General features: G+C 41.6%; 1 protein-coding gene across 1 annotated transcript in view; it reads left to right on the top strand.

Moving 5' to 3' along the window:
* The window catches only part of LOC114764687 (plexin-B2-like), a 47873-nt gene that overhangs the window by 10448 nt on the left and 17679 nt on the right, over positions 1-19746 (top strand). The window contains exons 2-20 of the mRNA XM_028954508.1: positions 4107-5230; positions 5907-6104; positions 6178-6303; positions 6778-6878; positions 7379-7505; positions 8562-8715; positions 8913-9024; positions 9196-9307; positions 9784-9885; positions 10376-10468; positions 11366-11453; positions 13205-13368; positions 13670-13818; positions 14804-14939; positions 15983-16119; positions 16357-16542; positions 16666-16774; positions 17488-17697; positions 18953-19132. Of these exons, the coding sequence (XP_028810341.1) occupies positions 4107-5230; positions 5907-6104; positions 6178-6303; positions 6778-6878; positions 7379-7505; positions 8562-8715; positions 8913-9024; positions 9196-9307; positions 9784-9885; positions 10376-10468; positions 11366-11453; positions 13205-13368; positions 13670-13818; positions 14804-14939; positions 15983-16119; positions 16357-16542; positions 16666-16774; positions 17488-17697; positions 18953-19132 (3608 nt within the window). The remainder of the gene's footprint in view (positions 1-4106; positions 5231-5906; positions 6105-6177; positions 6304-6777; positions 6879-7378; positions 7506-8561; positions 8716-8912; positions 9025-9195; positions 9308-9783; positions 9886-10375; positions 10469-11365; positions 11454-13204; positions 13369-13669; positions 13819-14803; positions 14940-15982; positions 16120-16356; positions 16543-16665; positions 16775-17487; positions 17698-18952; positions 19133-19746) is intronic.

The following is a 19746-nucleotide window of genomic DNA, read 5'->3' as shown; positions in this document are numbered from 1 at the left end:
AATGGGATAATTGGGAAAGCAGCAGCAGAAACCTTGAACATATGTGGATATGGTTATGATATTGAATCCGGTGGGGTCTTTGCAGGCTGACCCCCCCTCCCCGAACTGTTAATTGGCTGGTTGTGGCCTGGTGGGTAACACACTCCTATGAACCAGAATACCCAGATTCAAACCCCACTTACTACCATTGTGACCCTCAGCAAGACACTTAAACCTGAGTGTCTCCGGGGGATGGGACTGTCCATGTAACTACTGATTGTAAGTCGCTCTGGATAACATGGTGTGTTTTTTTTTTTTTCATAAATCACAAGATTATGTTGCGTATTTGTGTGGATGCTGTTTCAGACTGTAGTGTCTTCATTTTCTTGTGTGTGTGTGTCAGTGCTCGAGTTTCTGCTCTGGAATGGGATTGTCACAGCCATGTAGCATGTGCCCCCACATCAAATAGAGAGTGGGAGAAATTTCTCTCTCGCTCTTTCTTCAAGTCTCTCCCTTTTGCCATCTCCTGCTTTCACTACCTGTCTATCTCGCTCTCACCCCCAATCTTGGCATCTAATTCTCTCCGTTGTGATGGGTTTATTTAGTGCTTTGTAGCCCCTGGCTCACAGGTCTCATGACTGTCATCAATTCAGGCTCATTGACACAAAGTGAAGTTGTCATCAAAATTGATACGTTCGTCCTCTCCTGCTTTCCCTACCTGTCTTGAAAGGGAACGTAAAGGAATTGAGTGACAAAAAGAGATTGGTGTAGCGGGAAAGCGCTGAATTGTGAGAAATTGATAGAAATCAGAGTGCAGGTAGAGCTGGGATTGCTCTGTTCAGAGCTGATTGCTGTTTGTCATCATTTTCTTCTGTCCTCACGAGGCACGGAGAGACCGGACAGAACCAGATCCGTTTCAGGAACAGGGATCGTTTCGACCTTTGTCCACCTCTGTTGATTTGGGACCAGCTGAAACACATTCTGAAACACACTCTCACACACACACACACACACACACACACACCCACACACTAACAATAAACTGTACTTCAACTATCTGTACTTCAACCATCATCCAAAGATAAAAATATGAATAGAATGTAACATAATGCATTGACTTATGGTCACTGTGTCACATCTTTTCTATTCTTTTTGTCACTCGGAAGTCAAAAATTGCCCTTGCACGCAGTAAGTGTTCCAGGAAAGGCCGGCGCAGATCTCCCCTCCAATCTCCGCCTTAATTAACCCTGCCACTGGCCCGTCAATCAATCTCACCCCTCCAGCCGCTCAGCGGGGTCGACATCATCATTAACAGGCCGAGTCGGCGAAGGAGCAAAGCACTCTGGGAGGTCTGAACTCACCTCCTCTCTTCTCTAACTAAACACTCTCCCTGATTAATCTTTAATGAGGCGCTGTGAAGGAGTGAGTGACAGCTTTATTTAACCACTTATTCTACATAAGAAGGACATGTCTCCAATATGCCCGTCAATTTTATATGCTCTCTATAGTTTAGTGCAACGTATGTTCCAATTATGGTCCTATAATTTCTATGGTTAAAGTGAAAGAAGAAATCATTTTAAAAAAAAAATATATAAGAATATACAGAATGTTCAGCATGTTCACAGAAACGGTATGTTGAAGATGCTCTGGACCAATCAGAATGTGATTTTTCAACAGTTTTGTTATATATACACCACACACACCACACACACACACACACACACACACACACACACACACACACATATTTATTCAAGCAATGAATCACACAAAATGATAACTTCAATTGACCAGGAGTTTGTTTTTTCGTAATTTTTCGCGCAACCTCAACCTGACCAGACCAGACCTGACTAAAATGATAGAAAGTGAGGCCAAGGTTTACAGCGTTTATCATTTTCTTCATCCTATACGACTCCAGTCTGGAAGACCGTAGGAAACCATAACGGACTGAGTCAGCAGCCAGTCTCAATTTAGTTGGTAAATTTTGTGAGCTATAATATATTCTTGCTTTCATAATAAAAATTGCATCATTTTGTATTCATGTAATCATGTGCAGCTGTAGTTTGTTTAAATGTATAATGTACATGTTCATTTTTAAATGTTATTTCATGTGTATTGGCTCGCTTACGGCGTGATATAGGTCAAAATTTCGCCACAATATTTTCACGTTTTCTTAACCTCTGTGTAACAGTGTAATATAAGTACTTTTGGATTGCCGATGGAGCCACAACATGCATGTCACCTGATCTGAATCGCCTGGTGACAGCCGCTTTTGCAACATCAACATCTCTCACGGCCTCTAGCTCATGTTGGTAAATGTTGACTGTGGTGACTTCTGCTTGCCGACGATGATTTTGTACCGGAGCTGTGGTGGGCGGAGGGAGAGGTTCGGGGAAGAAAATGCTGCTGTTTTGTACATGATCGCCTTAGGCCTGCAACAGCCATCCATCCATCCCATCCTTCCTTCCTTCCTGTCTCCCTCTCTCTCTCACCCTTTTGCGTTGCTCTCCAGAGGGCGCGTTCTTCTGACTGCTGGAGCTCTGTAAGCGGTCAGGGTGCATAAAACATTGAGTCACATGACCGAATTCCTCCAAAAGGACCTCCTGTCTGTTAAAATCCATCCCTGTGTGTATGCCTGGAGAGGGTGTCGTTAGACAAACAGAGAGCATGCCTCAGTGTCACATGCCCTCTGTGGCGTCATTATCAGCACAAGTAGGCATTTTTGAGTCTATACTTAGAGCCCGTCTAATTACGGGTGCTATTAGTCATCAGTAAATGGGGGAAGTGTGCTAGGAGTGTTAATCTGTGTGTAGCGCAGTAGACGTTTTCTCTGTGGGTCAAATACACACATTGTTTCCGATGTACTCCAGAGAGATGTTTAGAGAGAACAGTTTTGAGGGGTTTTTTTTAATGTAATGTAAATGTACACATTACTGGATTTTAGTGTGTGTGGGGCTAGGGAGCTATTTACAAATGCTGTGAGTATGCACTGTGTAATCCCCTCTGAAGGGGATCGGCGGAGCTACAGGACTGGGCCAGATTGTAAAGGCCTTCATGGCTGGTTTGCGCCGGGGCCCTTGAGTCCAGTCATTAGGACCAATAAGAGCCTTTAGTATCCCAACTAAACCCCTCATGAATTCTTTATGGCGAGGCAGCGTGGAACGGCGTGTAAATGACTGCTCTCGTCTCACCGTAGGGAACGGGCTGTAGAGGGGGGATTCACGTCTGTCACTTGTTTTTTATTCACTGGGCTTTTGTTTCTAAGGAGGCATTTGATTTTTTTCACTTTGGTTTTACGTAGTTTAAAGAACATTATCTTTAATGGAACATTATCTTTAATGGGAGGAGCCAGACTCACACACACACACCTTTTTTTTTCTCGTTATTCCAGGTGATTTTAAACCCGCACATCACACACAAACCAAACTTCATTAAAGTTATGTAGTGTTTATGTTATCACCACTCACCAGCGAATTTAAATCTCCACCCATGACGATTTGACTGTTTTTGAAAGTTTTTTTTTTTTTGAGAATTTGGCTTTGACAGGATAATCACTGTGACCACAACGCCGGTTTCTGGGTTCATAACTGACTTTGCCTCCAAGCTGTTTGCTGAAAGGAGCCTGTAGCTCATTTAATGAGGACATTGAGATTTTTTTTTTTTTTTTTTAACTCGTGCGAGGAGCACCTTTGTTGTCATGGCAAAGTGCCATTGGCCCCCAAAGTCCTTTGATGGTTGCTTCACTGTGGCCCTCCACGCACCAAAAAACTCCTAAAGAATCGTGACTGGGATGGATTAAAGGAGAAGAATGGAGGTGAAGGCTTTGAAGGCACCTTTTTCTTTTTATCGCCCCTGTCAAACTTCGGAGAACATCTGAAGGAGATTTTTGGGGAGAAATGCAGAGATTGTTTTTTACCTCCGCTTTTGCTTTTAAAGCAAGAAAGCATGCGGTGAGCTTGAATAACAATGAAAGTAGGGGGGAGAGAACGAGGTCACGATTCTGCAAGATTCTGTACAACTTTGAGGAAGTTTATGGATTTTGTTTAAATAAAAAATGACAGGCTTGCTCAGTCTTTATTTTGTATTCCAAACTGTTGAAATAATTGATGATTATTCCCTTTTTTTAGAAATGGCGTCTTGGTTGGTGCTAGGGCTGCTGCTGTATTCCTGCGCCTGCGAATCAGTTGCTGAGAACCGCAGGACCTTCAGCTCCAAGACTGCCATCAACAACGTGGTCCAGGACCCCGAGACTGGTCGTCTGTATGTGGGCGCGGTCAATTTCATCTACCAGCTTGACCAAGCCTTAAATCAGGAGAGCTCCTTGGAGACTGGGCCCAGAAAAGACAACCCTCAGTGCACCCCTCCCATTACTCCTTCCTGTCCGGACCCCAAGAGCATGGACAATCACAACAAGCTGCTCCTGGTCCACTCCACTAATGGGAGCCTGGTGGTCTGCGGGAGCCTCTTCAGAGGCATATGTTTTCTGGTCAACCTCACCAACATAAACCAGGTCCTCTTCTACAGTGACAGCAAAGGTGAGAAGACCTACGTGGCCAGCACTGAGGAGAGCATGTCTGTGGTGGGCATCATGTCCACCTACACCTATGAGAGAGACAATCGGACGTTTGTCGTCTTTTTGGTGGCCAAGGGCTGCAACTCTTTTGATGGCTCCAAACTCATTAGCACCCGCGTGCTGCAGGACTACAAGGACTGGGTCGTGTTTGAGAACGTGGTGGAGACGTCCACCGTGCAGGCGGGGCCTTTCATGCAGCGATACTTGCACAATTTTCGCTATGTCTTCAAGGACAGTAGCTTCGTCTACTTCCTGTTTTCACGCACTACGGGGATGGGCGACAAGGTCAACTTCACCTTTGTGGCTCGCATGTGCGAGAAGGACAGTCACTATTATTCCTACACGGAACTGCAGCTCAACTGCAGTGCCAGCAACAAGTACAACAAGATCCAGGCAGCGTATGTCGAAGCTGTGGGCCAGGAACTGGCCCAGAACATGAGTGCCTCAGGCCAGTATGGCCTCGTCATGCCTTCAGAAAAAGTTGTGTTTGCTGTTTTCAGCTCTGATGATGACAGTTCGTCCTCGGCGCTCTGTCTCTACCCTCTCCGCCTCATTGACAGCAAACTGAAAAAAGTCATCAGTGCCTGCTACAACAACAAGGGCAAAAGCACGAGTGGAGAAGTGGCAGTCTACACTCCGTACACTGGCAGGGAGGACAACCCATGTACTAAAAATGAGGTTTGTCGCCAGTTTTTTTTTTTTTTTTTTTTTTTTTTTGTTGTTCTTACTCTTTCACTTCAACATGACATTTGCACCATTTTTTTTCAGACTATATTTACATTACACACACATTGCATAAAAATTAAGAAAACCATATCTGGAATTTTTGGCATCAGCTCTGCTGTTGAAAGAACTTTCCTCAGTTTTAAATGACACACAACACAAAAAACAACCAACTTCCTACTCGCCATCATGCACCGCACTAAACATCAAACAAACGTCACAGTCGAAATGAAATATTTATATTGATCTTTATATTATATCCATTCAGGCTTAACATGAATTAATTGCACAGTATTTCTTTTAGTTTACATTTTAGTCTTAATTCTGGGACTAATTGAATCATTATAAGGATAATCTGTCACTAGATAAAACTTTAATTTTAGCTTTCAAATGGGTGTGTTAGCTTTTGTAGTGATTTATTGATTATTCACTTGACAGCCTCGTATTAGAGTACTTAGGGTGGAAAGTTTAATTGAAAGTTTCTGCCTGGTCAAATTGAGCACTGAATGTGATTTTTTTCCTGCTTTGTTACTTTGCTCGAATTTGGAGTGGTGTTGCAGACATTGTAGGATCAGAAAAAAATCCATGACAAATCAACAAAAAAGTTCATCTGTTACTGTGTGCTTCACAGTATAACCAGAAAGACATGGCGGAGAACTTTAAATGCGGCGATGAGTTCCTGCCCTCCCCACTCGCTGGTAAAGCAGAGTTTGGGCTCAGTACCAAAGAGGTGTACACCAGGACCGGCCTCCTCACCGCCATCGCCGTCTCTGTGGAGAACCAGCACACCGTAGCGTTCCTGGGCACCAAAGGTGGCGAGGTCTTTAAGGTGAGGCTGTCATTGCAGGACGGGTTGACAGCAACACTTAACTCACTTTGAACTTTCCACTTTGGCCTTGCAGGTGCATATGACTGGCAGTCCTTATCACTATGGCAAGGTTTCCGGGGACAACGCAGGGGAGCGGATTAATAAAAACCTTCTCTTTGACAAGGACCAGAGTCACCTCTATATCACCTCAAAGAACACGGTAAGGACAACAAGGACACTGATTATCTTATAGATCCTGCTTCCAGTTCACACAACAACACCAGTGAATCCAGTAAATGCCTAAATGGTCTAGATGCAATAACAATAATCAAGCATGTAACAAGAAAAGGCCGCATGCTAATTATATGTATCTTTGTGAAGGAGAGAGAACTATCCACCAGACCATTTTTGGTGGTTATTTATTTCTTACACTCAGAACATGAACATGAAGTGTTTTTATAAACAAAGATTCCAATTGGAGGTGCCTGTAGTGCTTATTCTTCTTCTGGATGTTTTAAGTCCACAACCAAATCAGACGTAAAGAGAGATGTAATTTAAGCATTTTAATTGGCAAACTGTGTCTTTCACATTCAAACTACGCCCCTGAATTTTCTCAATTATGCGGCAGAAATTATGAAAAGATGCATCCTGCATTTGTCAGTATTTATCCTTGGCTAACCCCTGTGTGTGGTAGATTACAAAGGTACCGGTGCAGATGTGCCACTTAAAGACCGATTGCCAGTCTTGCATGTCACTGAGAGACCCCTACTGTGGCTGGTGTGTGCTGGAGGGCAAGTGAGTGGTTTTTCTTTTATGTGTTCATCCATTCAAAATGCAAATTGATTAAACCTAAGTGAACATTTTAGAAACGTCCAGGAACTATACAGCTTTAACAAAGAACATGTAATGTTGCACAAAAAGAAGTAATTTAGCTGGTCTACAGGCCTGTCACTGTAGGGATTTTTAGATCTTTTTAACTGAGGATGCCAGATATGTCCTCAGGGGAAGCAGCCAAACAAGATAGCCCTCATCTTAGGAAAGCAGACCACCTTAGGCCCATCAGGCCGTCTGTCTATCCATCTGTTCCTTCTAGTTGGACTGGATGTGCAGTGTAACCAAGTAGTATTGCAAAGTTAGTATTTAGGTTGGACTTGGCTCAGTTAAGGATTGAGATGAATTATTACTGGAGGTTATCCAGTCACCTAAGGTCATTTTAATTAATCAAAAGGAGTGTCTATTCAAAGATTTATTAAACCTCCAGGACCACTGGCTGATGGGAATGCTTTCTCATCCAGGTGCTCCCGGAAGTCAGAATGTAAGAGAGGTGAGGAGACAAATGTCTGGCTGTGGAGTCCAAAGCAGCAGTGTGTGACCATCCATGCTTTCCAGCCACCCAACCTCAGCTGCAAAATGACAGGGGAGGTAATCTCACTTTCTCTCTCTCTCACTCTCTCTCTCACACACACACACACACACACACACACACACACAACCACCCTCCTTCACTCCCTCCCTCCATCCCCTGTCTCTCACAGAGAAACACACACTCGGAGAGGAAACTGTAATCTGTTCATTGTGCTGACTTCATCGCTTTAGTAATGCTTTGATCCCTTTCAACACGAGGGGAGAAATTTTGGAGAGAGTTTTCTGTGATTCATCCGGAAATATATACGCTATACCATGCATACTCACACACACTCTTATATAGTACACTTACACAAAAGTTGGTTGATGCAGCTTTCTTTGGATGACATAATTCTTGTATTATTTTCTTTCCATGTGTAAATGCTTTTTAACAAGAACATGTATTGCAAGTTTGCATTTAATTTGTCTTGTCTGCATCATTAATTAATTATGTATTTTAGTATTATTATGTATTTAGTATATAGTATATTTGATAGCAAAAAATTGACAATCAAATTTTAGTTCACTTCAGACTGAATGAAAATCAGCCAATGATTGACTAATTTGTCAAAATGGCATTTACTTTGCTTAGTTCATTGACTGACCACTTTTGTGCCAGACTATTTTGACTGACACATACAGATTTGCACAAATAAAGACACAAAAATGTCCACATCGCCTAATAAACATATGCATCCTTGTCTGAAGCGGTCGTCTGCGTATGCAGCGCTGTCATGACTGCAGACTTTTAAGCATTAGTCTAATTATCGAGCGTCCATTTAACGCTTCATGCCACAGCCCTCTGCAAACCTTAAATTAACTTTCTGGGTCACTTCTGATTAATGAGGGGATCTTATTTAAGCATCCCTGCTGCAAAGCAGGTAGTCTGATTACGGAGCCGCAGGTCCCCATGGGCGTCTGTTTACTTCCCACTAGTTTTCATGCTATTATCTCTGAGCTTTTTATTAATGGGGACGGTTAAACACAGGTTTTTAGATTTTAGGAAGGCTTTGCCTGCTGATTAATGGCCGCTAATGCACCCTGGACCAACTTGTATGTCCAATGTCTGTCCAGGTGAACATGGACATTCCAGCCCTGCCTAAGCTGAATGGGCTTGAGCTTGCTTGTGATTTTGGGCAAAGCAGAGAAATTGCACAAGTGAGAAACACACGTGTCACATGCAAGCTGCCGCAACCTTACTTAATCCCACCCACTCCTGTGGATCAAGGTGAGGGACTCGCCACGAGCCGTGTGCTGTTCAGTATGCATTAAATAATATATATCATTGAATAATTACTTTATTGTTTACATGTGATCATTATACATTTTTAGTATGTGCTCTCTGAATAAAAATGGTTTTGCAGATTTGTATTACATGCACTCATATTCCCACATTTAAGCAGTTGGTGTCTCTCTCTCTGGCAGATTTCGTGGCCATAGAAATTAAAATCCTGGTGGGGGATGGGATAGAGGTGACCTCCAGTGAGTTTCACTTCTACGACTGTGCCGCAGTGGTGAAGAGCTCTGAGAACGCTCCGTGAGTAGTGGCCCCAGCAACATTTCAAAAGTGAAAGTGATTCAAATCACTCTGTGTAATGAAATTAAACCCCCCCTGCTTACACACATCACCTATTGTGAGCAGTCCACCCTAACTACCTTTTAAAATGGAAAGTTTTTACCTTCTGTCCTGTGATTGGCTGTGTTTCAGGTGTATAACGTGTGTCACCAGTAAGTGGGGCTGTCAATGGAACACTCAGGACCACATCTGCAGTGACAGTGACAAGTCTGTGTCTGGAAGTCACATCATCAGAAACCAGCAGGTGAAAGCAAGCTGAACGCTAGTACACTTCAAAAGCCAAAAGTTTGCACACACCAACTGTATAGAAGTTATGGCGACAACAATGGAGGCCATTTTGACGAATATGGTACTGTATACAGATTTTTTTTTTTTTTTTTTTTTGGTTGAGAGAAAACAGAGTGAAATTCTGTTGTCACAGCAAAAGTGCACGGCATTGTCAAAATAGTCAAAGTAAGAGTTATTTGTGTTGTGCGGAGTCAAGTTCTGCAGTGACAATCAGCAGTGAGTAATCAGCAGAAAAATACTTTTACTCATTTTTTCTAAAAGGAGAATAAAGTTTTAGTAAACAATTTGGGGAGTGCCGTATTGTTACTTCCTTTCCAATTTTCAGACAATATAGCTTCTTTTTTTTCTTCCCCTTTTCCATTTAACATTTTGCCACGGTCGTATACTCTGTATGGCTTTGATAGTATTTTTTTTTTTTTTTTTTCCCCACAGGGGGAGAGTTGCCCTCAGTTTGAGAACCCGAATCCGCTTCTCATTCCAGTGGGCCACAAAACACCAATCTCTTTTCAGGGGAAAAACCTGGACGTCTACACGGTAAATGCTCCTTGAGGTGTGCTGTGGTTTTGCACTGTGTTCACTGCGGTTTATTTTCCAGTCAGAAGACTGAACGCAATCGCTTGAGATTAAATAGTCACACAGTTCAGCAGGCAGATTAGACCAACGGGGGAAGCAAAAACAAGAAATTCTCCAAATAGGCTGAAGGTCAGCATACAATTACAAGAATGTGCGGTGCATCCATGGCGCACACTTGTTTTTCCAGCACAATCCAAAATGGATTGAGATCAGGGGAATTTAGAGGTCAAGTCAGCATCTTCAACTCTGTCATTTCACAGTGCAACACCTTTTTGACCTGTAGTCATCTTCACTCCCCACACATGCCAGTAAACAATCAAATTCAAGAATTAAAAAAAAAATTCTTATCTTCTTTTTTTTCTTCTTTTTGTGGATTGACTGCCCCAACTTGACAGACAGTGATCCCTGTTTTGGACTTCACTTTGATAATGATCTTTGTTACTCCACACAGGACAGGAACTTTAAAATCGGAACCAGCCTCATGAAGCAGGAGGAAGAGATGCTTTCAGGCACTGGGTCAGAATACAGTTTTAAAGGATATGAGGTCAGTTTTAAACAATACATTTTTGCTGAACAGCTACTCCTCTTGGGCTTTAAAACCATGTCTTAATATATATGCCAAAATGAACAACATTTAAATGCATTTTTTTAATTAAATAAAACATTATTTGCATCTTTTTATTTAGATTACTTTATTAGAGGTATCAAAAGAGCTATTTAGAGTTTTTTTTACATGGTGTTTTACCCCCTTTCTACACTTCTAAACAGCTTGACCCCCAACCTGGCAATATCTGAATGTTGTCAAATTCTCAATGTCACTTTTTTGTGATTTAAATGCAAAGTTAAATCATGTTTGTGTTCATGTAAAATCCGTAAAATAGTTTTGTTGTTGACATGTTGCTTGCAGAATGCTCCATTATTAGTAGCTTTATTGGCAGTTTTAAAATATATCTTTATATAACTCTTTTAAGTGGTAGTCAAAAAAAAAATATATTGGTTTTGATCATGTGGCTGAGTGCATTTGAGAGTCCTGATCCTTGAATACCAGGTAAATGCATTCAGTGTTTGTACCTTATAGCCTTTTCGCTGCAAAATTCTACTACCTAAAATGTAAACATTCAGTATTATGCTTCTTCTTCCTGTACTTTATCATCTTTGTCACCAATCGATCTATTTTTTACACACTGAGACAGTCACTGACTGTGTGATGTTCAAGGCTATTGAGCCTCTTTTCGTTGCACCACCCCTGGCAGCACTATTCTCCACAGGTACAGAAAATAATTGGGCCCTGATCAAATGCACATCGCATTGTGAGTCTGCACCACGCTTCCAGAGTGCCTAGGGTGTGCCGCACAGTCCGTCAGCATACCTTGCCCAGTCTCATAGTCCTCTTGCCTGCGTGCATGTGTGTCATTTGTGTGCTGTCTCTCTATCTCCTCAGTTTGCCTTTGATAAAACTCAAGAGGTGAACGTGTCGTTCCATATAAAGGACACCGAGACGGATAAGAAGATTGACAGCACTCTCAAAGGTGAGAGTGAAGGAAGGAAGCCACTGCCCCACCCCTTCACGCTACACTTCATCTTTTTGACACTGATATTTTAGGAACTGCTTGTCAGGATTGTGACTGCGGTAAATGACAAGTCAAGACAGCCATAACAGGGAAAATAGGAACTGTCATGCAATTAACGTGTCCTGTATCAATTAGAAAAAAATGAAACTTCACTTCAAATTTTTTAATCAAAGCCATTTTCTCCCTCAGAATTTAGGTCAGTCTCATATATATAAAAAAAAAAAAAAAAAATTTCCCAGTGTGTTGTGATTCTTTTGATTACCAGAGGAGGTCCTGGGGGTTTTTGGTTTTTACCCAGTTCTTCTTTGCATTAGAGCTCATCTCAGGCAGACTGTGTAGGGAGTTTCCTGTGCACAGACCTCATTATCAGAGTGTGATTAAGCGAGACCTACTTTGGAAAAGCAGAGGGTTCATGACTGAGTACGTTTCATATAAATATTGGCAGGTTGCCATTTATTAGTCAATACCTAGACTGTTCTTGTTGAAAATGGGTCAGTAGAACCGGCTTCCGTATCCAGTTTCTCTCATGAAAATAACCAGTCTAAAGCAGGTTTCTTATAGAAAATGGGACTCTAAAAGAATGAGTTTAAACACTTATTACGTCTTACCCATAAAACCAGTTCATGAAACATGATGCATCAATTCAAACCTATTATCAATTTGACCTTTCCTAATCTGAGGAGCAAGCTTATCATTGGTCATTAGTTGAGATTTTGGTACATTGTTATTAGAATGTGAACCATTTGTATTTCATGGCGTGTTGATTGAATCCAGTCTCGTACCTCATTTATGGGGGGTTAGCATGATCTCCCCATTTTAATACAGGTTTTATTCTGGATTCTGTGATTTCCTACTGCTGTCCAAAGGCATGTGAATTGATTAATTTATAGGCGTGAGTGAATGTGTGTGTGTGTGTGTGCTCTGAGTAGGACTAAGCGCTTATGGTATTTTGATTTTTACACATTAAAGTTTAAAAAAAAAAGCCACTATCAGGGATCAGCATGTAATTAGCAGCAATGTCTACATTTCCTGTTAAAAAACTGCTGTGCCTTATTCCAGGCAGGGCTGCTTGCAGTTTTGTTGAGGTTTCATATTGCTAATGTTCCCCCACTCACCTTTTCCACAAACGGGTCAGACCAACAGCTTGTTCTTTGTCTTGTTCACTTTTTTTTTTTTTTTCGCATTAGGCTAAATTTCTGTAGAAAATCCAGAATTTGTCCTTGTCCTGGTAACTGATATGGAAAACAAAATCCAACCCTGACAGTCTCCACGTTTGTTCCTGAAGCAGAGGGTTTGATGAGGTGCGAACACCACTCATGTTGTGTAGTCGTTTCGAACAGGTTGTGTAATAGGGTAAGGTGTAGTTTGGCGAATTTGTGACTGACTCGTAACGTGGGGAGTCTTGTTTTTATGGCATGTTTTCATTGCGTAGGCTGGCGAGGGTTGTTTGACGGTGGGCTGAAGTCTGGGGATTCCTTTGTAGAGTACTTTGATGGGCTGGACTTGTGAATGTGAATGTTTTTCTGCTTGTTTAGTGCTTTGTTTTAGGCTTTATGGTGGGGAGTTTTACGGTTTAGACTGTTGTGATGGACTAGTTTTGTGAGTGTTGCTTTTTGCTATTAGTAAATGTTGTATTTTTTGTATTTTGATGCTTTAGTATGTTGAAAGTTGCCATTATTTGTTGTGACTCTTTTTCTCTTCTGTTCCAGTGGTGCTGTACAACTGCTCTGTGGGCCGTGAAGACTGCAGCTTGTGTAAAAATGCTGATGTCAAGTACAGTTGCGTGTGGTGTGCCACAACCAGCTCCTGCGTCTACCAAGAGCTCTGCACACTGGACGAGGCGAAGCAGTGCCCTGCGCCCAAAATTACTGATGTGAGAAACGCACACACACACTCGCACACAAATACAATCTCACTATGAATACTCTCTTTCTCCGCCTCATGCTCCATCGGTCCCCTCTACCCATCCCCGATGGGAGATCAGGTATCTCATTTTTCTGTCCTTCAGAAGGCTGCTGAATGCTCCAGGGAGTCCCTAGATTTGGAAATCCGAGTCCATGTGTTTATGGAATACAGACACACACAGAAATCTGCCCCTAAATCCCTGTGGATATGCCGTGAGCTACTCAAAACATGTCTAACGCTGCTTATCTTCTTGCACCCCTCACTCCCAGATCACCCCTCGCTTCGGCCCGATGAACGGGAACATCGCAGTCACCATACGAGGCTCCAACCTGGGTATTAAAAAGGAGGATATTAATCGAATCGAGGTGGCAGGGGAGCCTTGTGTTCACCAGGAGGAAAAGTACTCAGTCTCCACCAGGTGAATAACGCATGAGGTTTATATGGGATTTCAGAGGTTATTAACAAAGAGTATTTCTTTAAACAAAAATATTTCAATAGTTTTTCATGCTGGTTGGTAGACTGTAACACTTTAAATTAATCACTGAAATACTAATATAAAACATATCAGTTCAGTCTTTTGCACTACTAATGTTGTGAAGATTACTTTGGAAATGTAATGTTATTACAAGTTAACATATTTAAAGTGTAATTGGAGTGTAATTATTTCAATTACTATTAAGGTAAGGTAATTATATTTGATTACTTTTTGATTACTTTTGTAAAATATATTTTTTCTTTTTTCAAATTGCTTGTTGGTAGACTACCACTTTAAATTAGTCACTGAAAAACTAATATAGCATACAGCAGTTCATTCTTTTTCACCACCAATGTTGGGAACATAACTTTAGAAATCTAATGTTATTAATTCAGTTACTATTAAAGTATCTAATTTCTTGTTTTTGAACCTTGTCAATGTTTACCTTATATAGCAACACTAAACAATGACTACTACCAAACACCTTTCAATATATAACTAAACATTATTATAGATCAGTTTAATGAAGATACTATAACAGCCACCACAAGGTCAGACATCAGGCCTCATTTTACTGCAAGATCATAGTTATAAACCATTGCTAAATCAAAACCGTAACATTCAAGAGCATTGAATAACATAAGGAACTTTATGGTACCTCTGCCAATCTTACCTCCATCCCGGTAAACCAGCACCCCTTTTCTGTCAAATCTGGCAGGTGATAATTACACCTTTTCCACCAGTAACTAATTGCAGATTAAAAAAATAAATGACATAATTACATGATGTAACGTCTTACTCCCAAATGTTGCTGTTATGTTTTGTCACATATTTTAATTTTTACTTTTAAGGTTTTCCACGTTTCTGCACAATCCAGTTTGTTTTTGTTTGCAATATTACTAACACATTAATTTATGTCTGTGTTTAGTGTGGTATGCAAGATTGGTCCTGTGCGCAGGCCTCTTGCATTGGAAATGCCAGTGGAAGATTCCAAGGAGGGCGAGGTGAAGGTTGAGTTGAAGGATGGACGAGTGGGCACATCTAACTTCTTCTTCAAATACCAGGTAGTCACGTACTTCACTCACATGGCCATAGGAGATCAAATCCAATTTACTTTGATTTGCCCCTCTCAGTTCATAAAATTGTATTGGATCAATATCAGTAATGTGTACCACCATATATGATATTGTATAAAATATTATTTATGTTAACAAATGCTAGACTGGACACTTGAGATATAGACATATTATGACAGATTAGGTGGAAGGTGCCCAAGACTTCAGGGAACCACACAGCACAATGTCCAGTTCACATTTCCGATGTGAATAGACTATGAGTAGAAGCTTTGTACCTGCCTTCTCGTTTCCTCCTGCAGCACAGAGCACAGAGCACTGAGACAAGGCTCTTGCTGTGGTGACTGGGGTCTTTCCTTGCCATAGCTTCCTTGAAGATTTGTCTGGTTGGGCAGTTTATGGCCTTGTAATGTACCAATACCATACAATGCCATTAAACATTGTGATATTATTTCTGATATCTTCTGATTGCAGAAAGAAGTTCTTTAGTAAGAGCAGTAGGACACACATCAATGTTTCACACACATGGTCACACCTGATGTGCCAAATCTCTGTGCAGATGGGGGACAGATGGAGTGTGAGAATGAGCCCTGTGCCCCTGAGAGCCCCAGTCTCAGCTCTTGTCCCCCTCACTTCTCAACACTGCCCCCTAGAGGAGTCACTGAAACCCATTATGTTTATCGCCTACTTAACCACTAGACCTTGGGGGATTTCTAAAGCATTCTGATCAAAGCTTGACATGTGGGAGATGTGGGGACACAAGAACATGTTGTCTCTTCTCCAGTTTTTCCCTTGTGAGGACTGTTTCCATGTTCTGAGCTGTGCTTTGCTTCCAATACTGCTGTAGCTTTGTAGATCGCGAAGTCTGATTTTTAAATATTTTTTTGCATTACAAATAGTGTCTCAGTGGAGATGCCAGCACTGGAGTAGGAATGTGTGCCTGTGTGTTACACTCATGCATCATTAGAAACAGAGACTTGAGTGTTGGCAGTGTAATCTCATGTGTCATGTACACTGTTCTGTTGCCTCTCCAGAATCCCAAGCCAAAGAGTGTCACCCCAGGCAAAGGCCCTGCAGCGGGAGGAACAGTCATCACCATTTCCGGCACCCACCTGGACACAGCCAGCAAGGAAGACATCAGCATCAGTATAGGAGGCGTCCCGTGCACAGTGTGAGTACCTGCATAACTTTCTTAAGGGTGTGTGTGCTCATGTTGCCAAATTTAAAATCAGTTAGAGTGGTTATTCACATTTTCAAACATTAAACATAATGAAACTTAACACTCTCTGAACTGTCAAGACCTTTGCCAGAGTGCAGATGTGGGAGGAGTGTTGGTGTTTGTGGGGATTATATCTCACTGCAACCTGTTGTGACCTAAGGAAGGTGGTGGTGGTGTGTTTCTTTTTAGTTTATCATTCGGTACAGAACTCACCTGCAAAACAGGAGCCTATAAAGGCCAGCGAATTCCATCGGAATTGCTGATTGTCACACTGAAGTACGGGAAGAACACCTCCATAGATGTCTCGGACAACACCTTCCAGTATTCTGAGAACCCCAAAATGCAGGAGTACAGTCCCAGAGACAGCTTTGTGTGGTGAGGGGTGCCATGAACCATAGACACGTTTACTAGAACCATTTATATTGACTTAGTATTTTTTATCACATAGTAAGTTTGGTTATAGTACTCTGCAACTGACATGCTTGTTTTCTGGTGCAGCGGAGGCCGTAGGATCACCGTGTCTGGAGCTGGATTTGACCTCATTCAGGAAGTGTCAATGGTGGTGGCCAGTACTGAGGACTCACCCACTCAGTCTGATTCAGTCAAGGTCTGGTCCCTATACAGCCGTAACTACTCACTAGAATTCCACACTCTAAAGAACGCATAATGAGTGGAGATAAGACTAAGTGAGGTTTGCTTTCAGTCTAATTCAAATAAGCTGTAGTGGCATCTAAACGGAAGAGTTGGCACAGAGTGGAGCCAGTGGTGAGAACAGAAGCCAAAAATGCAAATAACAGTGTAAACAGGCATAAATATCTATTCAAAAGTGCTAACATTTTCATAAAAAGTAAATCAATATTCTCAGAATTTTTTTTTTTTTTTTTTTTTTTTTTTTTTCTCCCCGCTTACTTTATAATAACCATGCAAAGGTCAGAATATATGACTGTTTATTTTATTTAAATATGGAGGCCTCACCACATGTTCCAACAGGACATACATGATCAAATTATGTCCCTTTTTTAGTCACTGATTTGACTTTAAACAAAAGCAATACACAAATCATTGCCAGAGAATGCATTTGAAATTGAAGACCAGTTGATCTTATTGGTCAAAAGTGGTGTTGCCGTTTTTTTGGCAGAAGTGAGGGTACAAAATTAAACTGGAATATGCAGCTTGCAAATAAAATAAAAGCAGAATCAAATGTTAAAAGGCTGGAAGGGTTTTTCTGTTATGTACCGTATTGTTGTGGTATGGGTTAATAAGGTCTGGTTATTTTTAAGAAGAGATCCAATTTTTCCCCCCTCTCTCTCTCTCTTGCAGTTTGTTGAGAGAGCCACCTTTAAGAACGACTCCATGCTCGTCTTCCCCTCTCCACGTGTGAACGATTACCTTGATGTCCAGTCCCTGAAGACCACCCTCTACCTGGACAACCTAGCACTGGAGCTCCCAGCATTCTGCTACCACTCAGACCCCTTATTCAACAACCTCAGCAGCACACTCATCTCTGAGACGAGCATCATAAGTGTCACGGTGAGTCCTTTTCAGCTGACCATGATTTCCATTTCTTCTTTTTGCCGATCAAATATTAATGAAGCAGAACTGGAACAAGTTGTGTAACTCTTGCCTTTAATTGCAGTAAAAGGAGAGAGACCGAGAGAGTCATGCAGAAGTGTTTTACTATTAAATAAAATGGCTGCAACTGGGAGACAGGCGATGATCAGGAACACATTGCACACTACAGAAACAGCATCTCGTAACTATGATGATTGGAAAACAACCGGTACTAATCATTAGGCAAATGTGATATCGTGCAATCAGAGGGTAATACGCATTGAGGTCATTTTCTTCCATGCAGGAAGCATTAAATCAGCCTTTCAGTTGTGCTGAAATCGTTGAGTGATTTGAAATTGTCACTTCACAGTTTATCAGTGACTCTGAGAGATAAATCCTATTGTTCGTGTCTTTATATTTTGGAATCTATTCTCAGAATGGAAGACACCACCACATTCATTAAACGCCCTTATCCGGAGTGATCCTACAATCAGTAGTTACAGGGACAGTCGCCCTGGAGACATTGTCTTTCTCAGGGACACAATGGTAGTAAGTGGGGTTTGAACCCGTGGCGAGCGTCTAACCCACTAGCCTACAACCACCCGGCAGGCTTGCACCCCAGGCTTCAACTTCACCTGCAGGAATGTGTGATGTTTCAGTGGTTGAATGTGTTCCTTCCTCAAGTCTTGATGTGTTAGAACTGCTCTGTGAGATGTATCCTGTTGGAGACGTTTGATGGTCAGATTCAGTAGTTTAAAATACTGTACCTGATTCTACCACAGTTGATGTACAGCTCAGAATTTTCCGTTCATGAGCAATTACACTTATGAGTTACGTTTATGAAAAGGTTGTGATCAGACGAAATTTCTACATCATGCAGAATGCATAGCAGTTTTTTATTTTGAAATGCGTTCATTTCAAAGTGTGCATGACAGCTGTCAGTCCTTGCTATGGACTCCTCCCACTTTTAAAGTTAAAGTTAAGTCTTCTTGATGTCGGGAATAATTATACACCAACAGCATTTGCTAAGCTGGTTTAAAACATGGTAGCTCTTCACATTTATTTCTGTTGATGTTATATCAGCAAACTACTGCAACTGTAAAACACGTGGGACAAAACTGGTTACATTTGTCAAAATATATTTGAATTTTATTTGCTTTGATCTAGGACCAGATTGTACGAATTCATTAATAACAAGTGATTAATGAATGATTGGATGGGATCTTGCCCTCAGGGTCGAGGATTCTCGAAAGCCATGACGGCCAGCGAGGCTGAGGCATTTGTGGGCGACAGTCGCTGCAACGTTACCATCCTGAACGATGATTACCTCTTCCTGGAGGCTCCGCTGGTCCGACCCACATCCCGAAGCAGGCGACAGCGAAGAGACACCACCGCCGACATGCTGGACCTCGTGGTGAGAGCCTAATGAATGAACCTAATGAATGACTCATTGCACCGGGGATATGATCTTTGCAGTGACAGGGTCACAATGGGGCTCATTATGGGTGGTAACTAGATCAGTAACTAGACCTCAGTTACCTGATTACTAGATTCGTAAAGCAAATGAATTGCAAATCTAATGAATATTTCATTATGTTTTAATAAAAAAACATGAGAAACACTTTTTAAAAACCACCGAAACAAATTTGTAAGCAGTGAAATATACGAAAGGAATAAGTACTATAGACATGAAATTTTTGTTTGCTGACCGATCATTTACTGCACAAGCTTGATCCGACCTGACCCTGATTAAAATGAAAGAAATTGAGTACAAACCTGACCTGGGCCAAGATTTAACCTCAGCATAGATACAATTCTGCGCTCCCCCCTCGGGCGGGCGTGGACCCCAGGTTGGGAACCACTGGTTTAATGGAACATCTGCTGTCGGGGATTCCTGATGCACCGAGGACTTTACAATAAATTGCCTTCAGCTAAAGCCATCTAAATGACACTCACTGATGGAGTCACAATACAAACTGAAAAATGATTGTGTTTTGTTTCCAGCTGTGAAGCAATTTGTCTAGTTCT

This window comes from Denticeps clupeoides, chromosome 15 (assembly GCF_900700375.1).
Source record: "Denticeps clupeoides chromosome 15, fDenClu1.1, whole genome shotgun sequence".
In the NCBI taxonomy this organism is placed as follows: domain Eukaryota; kingdom Metazoa; phylum Chordata; class Actinopteri; order Clupeiformes; family Denticipitidae; genus Denticeps; species Denticeps clupeoides.
This window is presented reverse-complemented; position numbering and strand designations above follow the sequence as displayed.